The 14,803-nt window shown below is 49.5% G+C and overlaps 2 protein-coding genes across 3 annotated transcripts in view; one reads left to right on the top strand and one right to left on the bottom strand.

Annotated features, from left to right (window-relative positions):
• Nucleotides 1-14,803, top strand: part of TMEM241 (transmembrane protein 241) — a 204,390-nt gene that overhangs the window by 174,876 nt on the left and 14,711 nt on the right. The gene's annotated exons all lie outside the window — the stretch shown is intronic.
• Nucleotides 11,674-14,803, bottom strand: part of CABLES1 (Cdk5 and Abl enzyme substrate 1) — a 123,249-nt gene continuing 120,119 nt past the window's right edge. For both annotated transcript variants that reach the window (XM_054461027.2, XM_054461026.2), the window contains one exon: nt 11,674-13,088. In XM_054461027.2, the coding sequence (XP_054317002.2) occupies nt 12,948-13,088 (141 nt within the window). In that variant the 3' untranslated portion in view covers nt 11,674-12,947. The remainder of the gene's footprint in view (nt 13,089-14,803) is intronic.

The raw sequence follows: 14,803 nt of genomic DNA, 5'->3' as shown, positions 1-14,803 counted from the left end.
TCTGAAATCTAGATGGAGGTTCCCAAACCTCAATTCTTGACTTCTGTGCACCTGCAGACTCAACACCATGTGTAAACTACCAAGGCTGGGGGCTTTCCCCCTCTGAAGCCATGACCTGAGCTGTACCTTGGCCCCTTTTAGCCATGGCTAGAGCATCTGGGACATAAGACACCAAGTCCCTAGCCTGCCCACAGCAGAGAGCCCTGGGCCCAGCCCCAGGAAACCATTTTTTCCTCCTAGGCCTCCGGGCCTGTGATGGGAGGGGCTGCCACGAAGATTTGTGACATGTCCTGGAGACTTTTTCCTCATTGTCTTGGTGATTAACATTTGGCTCCTTGTTATTTATGCAAATTTCTGCAGCTAGCTTGAATTTCTCTCCAGAAAATGGGGTTTTCTTTTCTATCATACTGTCAGGCTGCAAATTTTCCAAACTTTTTGCTTTGCTTCCTCTTGAATGCTTTGCCACTTAGAAATTTCTTCTCCCAGTTACCCTAAATCATCTCTCTCAAGTTCAAAGTTGCACAGATCTCTAGGGAAGGGGCAAAATTTCACCATTCTCTTTGCATAGCAAGAGTGACCTTTATTCCAGTTCCCAACAAGTTCCTCATCTCCATCTGAGACCACCTCAACCTGGACTTTATTGTCCATATCACTATCAGCATTTTGGTCAAAACCATTCAACAAGTCTCTAGGAAGCTCCTAACATTCCCACATCTTCCTGTCTTCTTCTGAGCCCTCCAAACTGTTCCAATCTCTGCCTGTTACCCAATTCCAAAATTGCTTCCACATTTTTTGGTATCTTAATAGCAGTACCCCACTCTACCAGTACCAATTTACTGTATTAGTCCATTCTCACGCTGCTAATAAAGACATGCCCAAGAGTGGGTAATTTATAAAGGAAACAGGTTTAATTGACTCACAGTTCAGCATAGCTGGAGAGGCCTCAGGAAACTTACAATCATGGCAGAAGGGGAAGCAAACACATTCTTCACATGGTGGCAGGAAGGAGAAGTGCAGAGGGAAAGGTGAGGAAGCCCCTTATAAAACCATCAGATCTTGTGAGAACTCTACCACCAAAACAGGATGGGGGAAACCACTCCCATGATTCAATTATCTCCCACTGGATCCCTCCCACGTCACATGGGGATTATGGGAGCTACAATTCAAGATGAGCTTTGGGTGGGGACACAGCCAAACCATATCACCATCTATGGAATCCTCATCATCTCCTATGAGAAAGGACCCAGAGTCAGCTTCATTTTACAGCTGAAGTCTGAAGCTTGGAAAGGTTTCATAATTAGCCCAAGCTCATTGGGCCACGGAAAGGTGAGGAGATCTGGCTATCTCTGACACCACAGATTTTCTCTGAACTGCTCTTGTGAGCCAACTTCCAACTGACTGCCTAAGAGGGCAGCAATGGTTTAGCTAAGATTTAGAGTCAGTACTTAAACAGTAGCTTCATATTTCATTATGGGAAGTAAGCCATGCAAAAGTGCTTTATTGTTGTAGTATGTATACACACACACACACACACGCACACACACACAGCAGGCAGACAATGCAAAGAAAATATGCCCTCCAGCCCCTTCCTACTAAAAATATGATGTGATTTGTGGACCTGCAACACTGGCTCCCTAGAACGTCTAGTCCCATCCTAGTCCTGCTGCCCCAGCATCTGCATTTAACAAGGTTATGCAGATTCCAGAAGCCCTGCTAGGAGCAGCATCTTTGCCTGCCTTCCATGTTCCACTTGCTACAACCCCTCAACACTTGGATGGCTGTGGCTCTCAAACCTTGACTGGAGAAACATCACCTGGGGAACTTGTTGCAAATATGGATTCCTAGACCCCACCGTCAGAGATTCTAGAATTCCCAGGGATTTGCATTTCCAAAGGTCACCCCAGGTGATTCTGCTTCAGCTAGCCCTACTAAGACCACACTTTGACAAATGTTCAGCAAATACTTCTTTAGTTTTCCAACCAAATATTTGCTCCTGATCTGAATAATACTGGTCTCTGGAAACTTCTATTGGCAACAAGAGTAATCTCTCAAAGCCCAGATCTTCTGCAAACAGGAATCCAGACAAGAACTGTTTCAATTTGGGAATGTTTGTATAATAAATACCCATTTCTCCTCCTATTCTTCCTCTCTGTGTCTTGATTTTAGTTCAGGACTTATACTTTGATTTAAAGTGTGGTAGAGACTTCCTGCAAATTATTTTATTCACTATGGAAAAGATAAAAGGCCTGCTCTCTTTTTCTGGGATGGCTGAGTTAGCACACTTTTTTGGATGTCTTGGTGAGGCCAAATGGCTGCAGCATGTGGGCTCTGGGAACCCTAAAGAATGTGTCTCCCAAAAATGAGGCCCCCAGGACCTAAATGACCCAACTGGACAGCTGTGGAATTGTAGGGACTTCCCAAACTGGGTGGCCAGAGGACTTGCAGTTGAATTGAAACCGTGGGATGCTGTGTGTGCTGAGAGGGGGACTCTGTTCAGTGCACGTGGTGCGGGCCTGTGTGCCAGGGGCCTGAGGAGGCCTGGTGGGGAAAAGGGGCTGTGTGACAAGATGGGGAACAGGACACCCTAGTGCAGCCAGCCAGGCAGGGAGTGGCTGAGGACCTAAGGGAGCTCTAAGGAAGGAAAGAGGATGGGGCAGGGGACCCCAGATGTGAAGGAGAGGTGCAGAGGAACGGGACAGAGTCAGGATGAAGGGAAGGAGGAGCTTTGGGGAGAAGCTGGCTGAGGGGCCGACAGTGCAGGGAGTGGGCAGCCAGAGAGGCATGACAGAGGCAGCAGGAAGGGCAACCATGTGGCACAGAACAAGAGCTAGAGGAGTGTCCTGGGGGGAGGAAAGCAAGTCCCTTTTGAGAAGATTGGGGGCAGGAAGTGGGCCAGGGCGGAGGGAGTGCAGAACAACCTAGAGAGCCACTGGGGCTGGCACGGGACGGGTGGAAGGGGCAGGAAGCGCCCGTTCAGAAGAGCTTATAGAGTCTGAGCTGAACTTGAGAGGAGCGTGGGCTTGGCAGTGTGTCACAGACACCCTGAAATTCACCTGCAACCCCCAGTGGTGTCCTGAGGCCATGTGCACGCTGGACAGTGGAAGAGACCGAGGGTGGTTTCAATGAAGAATGTGGCAGAATCTTACCAGGAATGAGGTGAGGCCACATCGCTTCTCACAAAACTGCCCCCGGTTCCTCAAGTCAGCAGCAAGGGGCAGCCCCATTTTCAGCCAGGCTCTGGTTTAGAGCTCTCACTGTGGGGCGGCAGGGCAAGCACCTTCTTCTGGGTCAGGCCCCATGCAGATGCGTTTTAGGGCCGAGCGTGGGCACAGCTCTACCTCTGTGGTCTGTTGGTCGGATGTTCTGCCCTGGAGTGGGGGACTTAGGCTAGGTGGGGACACAGACCAGCAGGCCAGGCAGCCCACCAGCCCCTCATCAGCAAACCAGGAGTCACTCCCTGAGCCTCGGCGAGGGAGCCTCTCTGGGGGAGGAGAGTGAGAGAATCCAACAAGCTGCTCTGCAGGGCGGGTGCCGCTGAGGGGGGCTCCAAGGGCCACCTTTGAGGGCAGCTGTCCAGGTGAGCTAGCCAGGCGACCTTGTCATCACTGGAGAGGAAGCCTCAAGGCCACAGGGGCCTCATAATCACCCCATTGGGCTGCTCAAGTAAGCACCTGGGGGAATTTGGTTTCAAGGAAGCAGAAAAACACCTGAAGTCCATTTGTTGGCTAACGGCTGTGAAGCCACCTGGTTGAAGAGACCACTGTGCCTCTTCAAGGACATCACCGGTCCCAGCTCCTGCATTCCCTGAGTTGTCACCATCACTCTGTCTGAGCAGTGGGGACAAGAAAGGAATGGAATCTGAATGTATTTTATGGTCCCAATTTGGCCCTAGCCACCTATCTGTGCTCCAATCTCTTTCTCTATAAAGCAGGATTTTTTTTTTCTAAGAATTAAGTTCAATGGAGGTAAAAATAATAATTGTTTCCATCTATTGAGTGCCTACTGTATGCCAGGCCCTGGGCCAGGGGTTTACTGTGCCATCTTCCAGAGTCCCTCTGATGGGAGGTACTATGACCCCAAGCAGGCATGGGCTGGCCAGTGGTTTGCATAAGGCCGCATGGTCTGCCTAGCTCTGGAACCTTTTCCTGCCTTCCAGTGCCTGCCCCCTCTAAGGTCAGCTGCCCCTGGGCTCCCTAAGGACCACTTCTGAGAAATGGCCCCTTCCGGCTGCATGTTTTTCCAAAACACGTTCTGGCCCCAGGCTTCCCCTGAAGACAGCTTCTGTCACTCTCTCCAACACATACAGGAAAGAAGGGGGGAAAGTCAGCGATTCTCATTTGTGTCTTTGTTTTTATTTTATAAATAAAAATGAAAATTGATTTCATGGAGAAGGCAGCTGCCTTAGGGAACATGGTATCTGGCTTAGACACTCATAGAACAGTATGTATGCTTCATCAGGGCCTTCTAGATAAGCCTCAGAGGGGATATGCTTCCTTTTTCTGGAAGCCATGGTTTTTAAAAAATAATTTATAGCGAGTGGTTCCGGCAGAGTGTGCCATCCACCCTCTCCAGTGGGGAGAGAGATTTCTTTTTGGTCATCTTTTATGATCAGCTTCTGTTCAGATGACCCTCATAAGAGAACTCCCAAGATCTCTGAAAGTCTCAGCGGGGCCACGGCAGCTGTTGGGAGGGTCTGGGCTGGTGGGAAGTGCCCACTGGGCTGCTTCAAGGCCAGGGTCATTGCAGCCAAACTTTTTTCCTCTCTGGTTTTTTTTTTTTTTTTTTTTTTTTGAGAGCCATGTGATATTTTTGACTGTTCCTATCCATTCTCGGTGCTTTTGGGGGACGATTCCTCCTGCTTGTTTCCAGAACGCTTCGGGGTTATAGACAACCCTAGATTGCCCGTACTTGATGAGACACCGTTTCCTACTCTGCCAACTGGGTGTATTGGCCAAAGCCACAGCAGGACCTTGATGGCTCATGCATTGGGGGAAATTGAAGTGAGTTCAGTGAAGGAACTGTCCAAGGGGTGGTGAGATCCCAGGACTAGCAGGGCCCCTTGGTTGGGGTGGAGGCTGGGCCGTGGAACACACACCCCAGTTCCCGTTCTCCTCTTGCTCTCTCATTTCTGGTCAGTGTCTCTCCTTCCAGAACCTAACCAGAAGCTGGAGGGCAAGGAAACCTGGGTGCTGGGATCAGCAGAGTCAGCCCTGAGTGAGATGCGGATGTAGCTGGATATTTATCCCCACCCAAACTTCATGTTGAAAAGTAATTCCTAATGTTGTAGGTGGGGCCTGGTGGGAGGTGTTTGGCTCATGGAGGTGGATCCCTCATGAATGGCTTGGTGCTGTCCTCGCGATAGTGAGTGAATCCTCACGAGATCTGGTTATTTAAAAGTGTAGGCTGGGCATGGTGGCTCACGCCTGTAATCCCAGCACTTGGGGAGGCTGAGATGGAGGATCGCTTGAGCCCACAAGTTTGAAACCAGCCTGAGCAACATGGTGAAACCCCATCTCTACAAAATATACACAAATTAGCTGGGCATGGCGTGATGCACCTGTAATCCCAGCCTATTTGGGAGGCTGAGTGGGAGAGTCGATTGAGCCTGCAGCAAGCCATGATTGCACCCCTGCACTCTACCTGGGCAATAGAGTGAGACCGTGTCTCAAAATAAAAAAATGACAGCTGGGCGCAGTGGCTCATGCCTGTAATCCCAGCACTTTGGAAGGCTGAGGCAGGCGGATCATGAGGTCGAGTTCGAGACTAGCCTGACCAACATAGTGAAACCCTGTCTCTACTAAAAATACAAAAATTAGCCGGGTGTAGTGGCGCGTGCCTGTGATCTCAGCTACTCGGGAGGCTGGGGCAGGAGAATCACTTGAACCTGGGAGGCAGAGGTTGCAGTGAGCCGAGATCGCACCACTGCATTCCAGCCTGGGCGACACGGCGAGACTCCGTCTCAAAAAAAAAAAGAAAAAACAAGAAAGGAATAAAGTGTGGCACCTTCCCACCCCTCTTGCTCCTGCTTTTGCTGTGTAGAGTGCTTGTTCCCGCTTTGCCTTCTGCCATGAATAAAAGCTCCCTGAGGCCTCTCCAGAAGCTGAGCAGACACTGGCACCTGGCAGAACCGTCAGGCAATTAAGCCTCTTTTCTTTGTAAATTACCCAGTCTCAAGCATTTCTTTATAGCAACCCAAGAACGGTCTAACACAGATGCTGAGCAGAAAGCTGATTCAGAATTGCAGAGAACAATCCATCCAGTGGGGTAATTTGTTTTGCGATGGCTCATTTAACTCAACCAGTGTTTATTTGGTGAATTCTGTGTACCACGCCCTGTGATAGGTGCTCAGGTTCATGGTGGTGGAATCCAGTCCTGCTCTGCTGAATCTTTTGGTCTACAGCAGCAGTTAAGGACTGTGGAGGTGCCTTTCAGCACACCTGACACATCTGACAAGGGCCTGTGCTCTGCAAGTGGCAGTGAATCAAAGTCTGTCTGTGACATTTGGGGGCTGAGACATGAATAGTCTCAGACAGCTCGTAATCCCTGAGCCATTCTTTGTGTGATGTGTCCATCCTTGCCAACTGACCGCCTGGCCAAGGTATGCTTGGCTTAGCCTTAGAGCAAAACAAATTTGCATCTCCTAGTCACACACTGATTAAAGGGACAGCAGCCAAGGAACACGCAGAGCACAGGGCAAGGAGAATTTGTCTTAATTATAACACATGGTGGAAAATCTATACATGCACCACGAGACACTAGCTGGTGAAATGTTGGTGGACATGAACACTGACTGTGTTAAATCTGATTGTGATCTTTTACTTACTTTCAAAAGCCCCTTAGCTTACCTGTTATGGAAGCAAGTTTTCCAAACATTTTATGCTCTACCAGGGGGCTCAGACGTGGGCCCCACATCAAATGTGAAGGCCACTCAGACCCCAGAAGAAAATGCTATGGATTTCGTAGCTCCGGATCCCTTCTCCTCTGCAGGGGAAAGGGCCAGCAGTGGCTGGGAAGGGCAGGGAGAAGACCCTGTCTAACTGAAAGCATCAGAAGACCTCCTCTAACTCAAGTCCATCTCTCCAGCATCTGGCTCAGCCTAGCTTTGGCCCTCCACCATCTTAGTGGCTCTGTTTCGTTTTAAGCGTGAGGCAGGACAGGTGCTTGGGCTTTAGAATTAGAGCTGGGTTTAAATCTTGCCTTCGTCACTTCATAATCGTGTGTCATTGGCCACCTTATGTGATGTTTCAGAGCCCCAGGTACCTCATTGTTTAAGGGTTAAACGAGGACAGGTGCTTTAAGTGCCCAGCACAGGGCTGGCGCATGATATCTGCTTGGTGAATATTGAGTCCTCCCAAGCACCAGCCCCTTGTTGAAGACTGTGTCCAAGGCTTCATCTGCCTGTCACAGTTCACATCTCTGGTTTCTCGCTAGCCTGTTCTGGTGCCCTGGTAAGGAGTCCCTGATTTCATTCCCACTCATCTTCTTGCCAAGCATCTAACTTGTCAGTTCTGGTTTCTTGGTCTTCACTTTTGGAAGCAAACAATTGCTCCATCTTGACCCACTTTGTGATCCGTGTACCCAGCTGATTCCTGAGCACTGATTTCCCGGGCCCACCTGGGGAATCTGTCTTTCCCCTGGAGCTTCCCTTTCAAGCTTCCACATTGAGGCTCATCTGGAGAACAGCCTCATGGCACCTGGTGAGGGTGCCTTGCACCTGCCCCCAGCAGGCTCTTCCCAACATCAGGAAGCCCACAGAACCCAGTGGAAGACACATTTCATAAGCGCTAGGTGGACCTCAATGAATGTCAGTCCAAGCAAACTGGAGGTCTGCCCATTTGTGATGTCCCCAAGGTCACAGCTCTACAGTCCCTATCTACAGTAGAGAATTGTGCTCCAGTGCTATTGGGAGCCCTGACTTGCCACCATCCTAACCCTGTATCTGTAAGCCCTGGGAACCTGAGATCCAGGCCTCATCTGAGCAGTGACCTTAACCAGCAGCTGCTGTGATGCACTGTAAGTTAGCTCTGTACTTGGGACCAATATGTTAGCTGTTGCTTAGTCCAGTTTACATCTTTTTGGCTTTGTGCACCCAAAAAATTGTTAGATGAAGCAGCTAGGTAAACACATGTCAAAACAACCTCAGAAGCTGGCACTATTCTTTTTGGTATTAAAGAAAAAAATCTAGATTTTTCTCTGTACCTTTCTCTTTCTTAGACAGTTTTATGTCCTATGCTAATATGGAGGAATGGTGCTTCTCAGACTTTAACAGGCATACAAATCACCAAGGAGGAATGGTAAGATGTAGATTCTGCATCTTTAATAAGCCCGTAGGTGATGTGAATGCTGCCAATCCTTGGGCCGTGCTCTTAGTAGCAAGATGGTGGTGAGAGATGGCATATGGAAGCCCCAGCTTATGATGGTTTGACTTGTGCAACTGTCAACTTTACGATGGTGCAAAAGCATTCTGTAAAAATGTACTTTGAATTTTGATCCTTACCAGGCTAGCCATGTGCTGTATGATACCCCTTGGAGATGCTAGGCTGAATCATCTCACATAAAGCCTATTTTGTAAGAAGGTGTTGACTATCTCATGTAATTTATCGAATACTGTACAAAAGTGTTCTGAGTGTATTTGAGGTAGGAAACGTTAAGCTGTGATGTTTAGTAGGTTAGATGTACTTTTTTCTTTTTTTTTTTTTTCTGAGACAGGGTCTTGCTCCCTTCACCCAGGTTGGAGTGCAGTGGTGCGATCACAGTTCACTGCAGCCTTGACCTGGACTCTGGTGATTCTCCCACCTCAGCCTCCCAAGTAGCTGGGACTACAGGCGTGTACCACCATGCCCAGTTAATTTTTTGTATTTCTAGTAGAGACAGGGTTTTGCCATGTTGCCCAGGCTGGTGTCAAGCAATCCACCCACCTCGGCCTCCCAAAGTGCTGGGATTACAGGTGTGAGCCACCATGCCTGCCCCACCCCGCCCTTACAAAACAAAATAGAGACATGGTCTTGCTCTGTCGCCCAGACTGGAATGCAGTGGAATGATCCTAGCTCACTGTAGCCTTGAACTCCTGGGATCAAGTGATCCTTCTGTCTTAGCTTCCTGAGTAGCTGGGACTACAGGTGCAAGCCACCGCACCTAGCCATATTAGTTGCATTGATGTTGTATAGATGGTGTCATCTGAAGTCAAGAAGTATCTGTGTGAGGAAGCACAGTACTCGCGAGGCATTTCTTTGTGGTTTTGCCAGTCTTAGGTTTGCGGCCTTTCTGGACTATCTATTTAGAAGTCTAAAGGGCCCTTTATGGGGTGGGGGCTCTTATATAGCACCCCTTCCCATCCTGGCCTGGGTCGCTTCAGCTGGGCTGTGTGCAGGTGGCAAGAGGACCTTTCCCCTTCACCTGCCATTTTTCTTCTTTTCCAGCTTTGAATCTCAGCTTTGCTTTGCAGCTGCATGACTGGAAGCCACTTTTTATTGACACTGGTGTTGGTGATGTGATTCCAGACTTACACTCAAAGTTTACTCCCTGCTCTTGCTGGCCCTCAGCACTGTGCCTACCCAACTGTGCCAACAGCCCCGGGGAGGTGACGTCAGGGCGCACCCCCATCCCCAACCCAAAAAATCCCCCTTGATTTGAAAGATGTCTTTTGTTGCTGAACAGGTAACAAAACCACCAGGCTCAAATGCACTTCATTCTCCAGCCTCCCCCCACCCCACCCACTTGAGCTTGCAGCAGGGCAGAAAGGCTTCAGGCTCTCAGGAGTCACGGGAGGCAGCCAGAGCTGGGGAGGGCAAGGGGCCGGCTGTTCAGCACTGAGCCGGAAACGTCTGAGCGAGAGATAAAGAACTCAGCAGCCAGAGCATTCAACAGTTTTATTTGCTGCTGGGGAATGAAGGGAACAGGAAGGAATGACATGGAGGGGAAGGAAGCTCCTGACTCCTGTCACTAAGGTAGGGCACGTGGTACAGAGTAGTTTGTGTGAAGCGGCCGCCCCAAGCTGAGCCTGCAGCTGATGACCATAGACACCCTGGCAGGGAAATCTGTGATCAGAACAACAACAAAATGCCAAGGAAAACAAAACCCATTTGCATTTGGTATGAATTTCCTGTTTAAAAAGGTTTTATTAGTGGGGAAGAAAGGAAAAGTGGTGACTTCTAAGTGTCATTGGGCTGGCAAGGGCTCGGGCCCCTGGTGGGGTACAGTGGGGGCTGGGCCACACTCCCTGCTGCCCGTTTCCTCCTGGGGGCAGCTGCAGCAACCTCTCAGCTTGTCTGCTTCCTGTCTCTTACCTAACAGTCAAGACTCACTAGAGGAGTCCCGGGTCCCCCAGGCTGGCTCCGGGGGGAAAAGGAATCAGGCAGAACCGGCTAGTATTATCCCAAGGAGTGTGGCTGGGCGGAGCTTCCCCACAGATCTCTGAGTGTGGGGAGCACTGGAGAGGCCTCAGGGCAGTCCTGAGAGGGGGCAGGGCTTACAAGGGGCTGAAGCTGCCCTCTGTGGAGGAGGTCAAAGGGCAAAACCTCAGAGCCAGTCCACTGCCTGGCCTTCTTGCTTCACAGGCTCAGACTTCCTCCTCGCCAAAGCCCAAGGCTGCGACGTGTCTGGAATGTTCCGTGTCACAGAGGCGCCTCTGGCAGTGACCTGCGTCTCTCACCCTCATCTTCCTTTGCCTCCAAAAAGCTCATGTCATGGACGTGCAAAAGGAGACCTCCTGATAAAATGCCTTCTCAGCCCCGACTCCTCCCAAATAAACTAAAACCCACAAAACCGTCCATTCCACAAACCCACAGGCCAGGAGAGAGTTTAAAATGAAAATGCATCTTTAAAAAGTAATAGACCACTAACTTCATGGGCTCACCTCATAAATGCTAAAAACCAAACAAATCACCCCAAATCCAAGTAAATTAGCCTGATTTTATCACACAGGAAAGGATTCAGGCTTCTCTCCCCACGTCTGGGCTGGTGGCCTGTCATCCATCGGACCTCCCTCCCCCAGCCCCACCCCCCGGAGCTTGGCAGGAAACTCGGGGGCAGATGGGCAGTGGGGAGCTCTCTGGACCATTTCCAGATACCACAGGCCCTGCTTCTCAGAAAGGCTCTCCTCCTGTAGGCACTGACCAGGAAGGTGGATGGCTCATCAGAGATGCAAGGTGACAGACCCCATGTGAGGAAGGCCAAGGGCATTTTGTAGTTCAGGCGATGGAGGCACCTTGAATATTTTCTCAATTTGCTTTATAAACAGCAAGTGCCCTAAGTAAGTATCAGTTGATCTAGCTTTCGATCAGCTAAAGAGACCACATTAATCATATCCTCTCCCTCCTCCCTCCCCCCACCACCCAAATCACTGTCTTACAACTGATTCTGGCCAAGGAAATTTGTTAGCAAAATATTTAGGACTAAACTCAGTGCAATCTAAGATTCTGAAGAAGCCAAGTATTCTGTTTTGGCCCTCACCAGCTGCTGCTTGAATTTCTCCATCCTCCAAGACTGTCAAGAATCTGACAGCTCTGCTAACGAAAGCTGCAGACCCTAGGTTCGGTTCCATTGCCCTTTCTCTGGGCTGGTGTGTGAAGCTCCGAATCTGTGACCTCACTAGAATCAGTGTGCGCAAGGGGATCAGCAATGCAGGGCAAAGGTGACTGGTGAGACACACGTCTACGCAAACGCATACAGGTATACAAAAAGCAACAAGAGTTTAATTCTCTTTTTACATGGCCACAGGCTCTCTTCAGTCAGGGGAACTTCAGCTGGTGCCTCTCTCTTGCAGCTATGAGGCGACAGTGTGGTGACATGCCTCATACAGACTGTCCCAGTAAGCCAGGACAAGTCACCATTAAAATCTTGCACGGACAGCCCTGGGCACATGGGAATGGTAAGAGCCACCGCCTCCTCAGTCAGCTTAACCACAGCTCCAAACACAGTTTGTCCCAGCTGGCAAATGCCTCAAACACCAATCATGCGTCGTGCTCCTATTCTGGGTTTTTATAAAACACTTTTATATAGAGATATAGATAGCACAGTAAATGTGCTTATGATGCACTCTAACATAGAGGACAGGAATACACACTGTGGGGTGCCGCCCCAGCCGTCTCCACAGTGGAGAAAGTGCGAGGGTTAAATACACGTGGCGGGGTGGCAGACGGCAGGAAGTTACAGAGTGCCACGCTCCACGCCCTTCCACGCGACTGACTCATCCAACACTCAGAACTCGCCTTCTTTATCCCCTTGGTGGGTAGGAGCAGTAACAAAACAATGTCATTTTCTAAGGGTGGAGGATGTCAAACTGTCTGGTACCGAGAGAGCAATTCTTATCCAGAAATCATCTAGAAATAATTGCCGAAGGTCAGCCTGGCCCATGACCCCAGGCTAAGGGCTGCTCTGTAAAGGGTGGGACTGGCTCTGGGGGGTCTAAGGCTGATGCAGTATCTCTCAGACATTTGCACATTCACACACCCACACACCGCAGGGGAAAGTGCACTTCCAATGCTGATACAAAAATAGATTGGCACACTCTTTGACACAATGAGGGTATCTTTTAAAAGTTTTCCCCCAACTTCTGCAGACTCTCTTCCCCCGTATGCTCAAGCCCTTCACACTCCAAGTTGGAACAGATCTGGAGAAGGCCCTGGACCACGCTAGCAGTTTGTGAATGCCGGGGAGGAAGACTGGGCTGGGGCAGCTAGGGATTCTCGCTAGTGGACAGAAGGCAGGGCCTCTCTGTTCTCAGCAGGCACCTCCTCTTCCCTTGCTTGAGGAGTCCATAGCTCATGGCTCCTCTTGGCTACACAACCCAAGACTCCTTGGAAAGTTTCTAGTACTGCTTCTCCCCAAACTATGTCGAGAGGAAGAAAAGTCTGGTATTTTGAGTTCTACTTTTTTTCATTTCCAGTAGTAAGTGCTGCTCCACCGAGCTGAGAAGAAATGGCCCTTGGCTGTCCTCGAGGCCGGTGCTAGGAGCTCTGGACCAGCCGTCTGTAGTGGGGCATGACTTCGTGCTCGGGCAAGTGGAGGGCGAATTCCAAGGCCACTAACACCGGGAATTCAAAGGCAATCAGTTCTCGCCTGTTCAGCCGGAACTTCTCTTCCAGTTTCTGCAACAAAAAGAAAATGAAAAGCATGTTCATTTTGAAATTAAAATCCTAGTCTTTCTGCAATTGCAGCATCTCTATCCACCAGCCAGTGAGTGCTGAGGAGAAATCCACTTTGGGCAAAGCTCTGTGGAGGAAGAAAGGGAGGCATAGGCTTTGCTTCCTGCCTTCCGTCCTGGTTGTGAAGGAGCTGCTCCTTTCCCGGGGGGCTGCCCGGAACCAAACATACATCTTATGACATCATTTAATCCTCAGGAATATGACATGGTTCATGCTCTGTATCTCTATTTCACAGATGAGAAAACAGCCTCCAAGAACTCAGAGAGCTTAGCCAGGGTCACATGGGCAGCAAATTGCGGCACTAAGATTCCACCCTAACTGGGACTCAAACTCTACCTGTGACAACTAAGTGATTCAGGTTTAAAGGGAAGACTGAAAATAAAGCAAACCGGCGGTGGCTCATGCCTGTCATCCCAGCACCTTGGGAGGCTGAGGTGGGTGGATCACTTGAAGTCAGGAGTTTGAGACCAGCCTGGGCAACATGGTGAAACCCTGTCTCTACTAAAAATAACAAAAATGAGCCGGGCGTGGTGGTGGGCACCTGTAATCCCAGCTCCTCGGGAGGCTGAAGCAGGAGACTCACTTGAACCCGGGAGGTGGAGGTTGCAGTGAGTCAAGATTGTGCCACTGAACTCCAGCCTGGGTAACAAAGCAAGATGCTGTCTCAAAAAATAAATAAAATAAAATAATAAAGCAAACCACCCACCACAATAAAAACCACATGGTTAAGTTCAGAAGGGAGTGCACTGATTCTATGTAGTTCAGTCCTTTCATCTTACACACAAGGATCTAAAGTCCTCAGGAAGTCTCCACTTTCACAGTGCCGCACAGTTGGTGTGTGTCTAAACAGGGCTGAGCCTGGTGGCATACTGTGTGCCCACCCAACTGGAGGGGCTGCTGGAGCTGGAAAAGGAGGAGAACCACCAAGGTGGGGATGGACAGGGAGGGCCTCATGTTGGCTTAGGCACATTCTGCCTTGGCGTTAACTCAGCTTTTGTCTTAATAAAATAAATCCCACCCACAGAGCAGATGTTGACTGCCTTCAGAGTATAACTGGGATGAGATCTTGAGTTAGGTTTCTTGCTACTGTAAGTGGCTGGTCAAACCATTACTGTTATATTCTGCATCAACAGTGAGGAAGGCCTCACCCCACGTAAGGAAAGCCAAGGGCATTTTGTAGTTCAGGCGATGGAGGCACCTTGAGTAAGGTAAAGTTGTCAGCTTTTGCTGTGTGGTATATTGCTCAACTATGATTACATGTGCATATTATTTATAATTTTATAAATATCTGTTACATCTAAAGATTCAGGAGTTCTTGGCTGGGTATGGTGACTCATGCCTATAATCCCAGTACTTTGGGAGGTTGAGGTGAAAGGATAGCTTGAGGCCAGGAGTTCGAGACTAGCCTGGGCAATACAGCGAGACCTGGTCTCAAAAATAAAAAAAATTAGCCAGGCGCAGTGGCACATGCCTGTAGTTCCAGCTACTTGGGAGGCAGAGGTGGGAGGATTGCTTGAGTCTGGGAGGTGGAGGCTGCAGTAAGCTATGATTGTGCCACTGCACTCCAGCCTGGGTGACAGAGTGAGACCCTGTCTCAAAAAAAAAAAAAAAAAAAAATCATTAGTTCAGCAGATGTCTCTATAAGCCTACTGATTCTC

The sequence above is a fragment of the Pongo pygmaeus genome, chromosome 17 (genome assembly GCF_028885625.2).
Source record: "Pongo pygmaeus isolate AG05252 chromosome 17, NHGRI_mPonPyg2-v2.0_pri, whole genome shotgun sequence".
NCBI lineage: Eukaryota > Metazoa > Chordata > Mammalia > Primates > Hominidae > Pongo > Pongo pygmaeus.
This window is presented reverse-complemented; position numbering and strand designations above follow the sequence as displayed.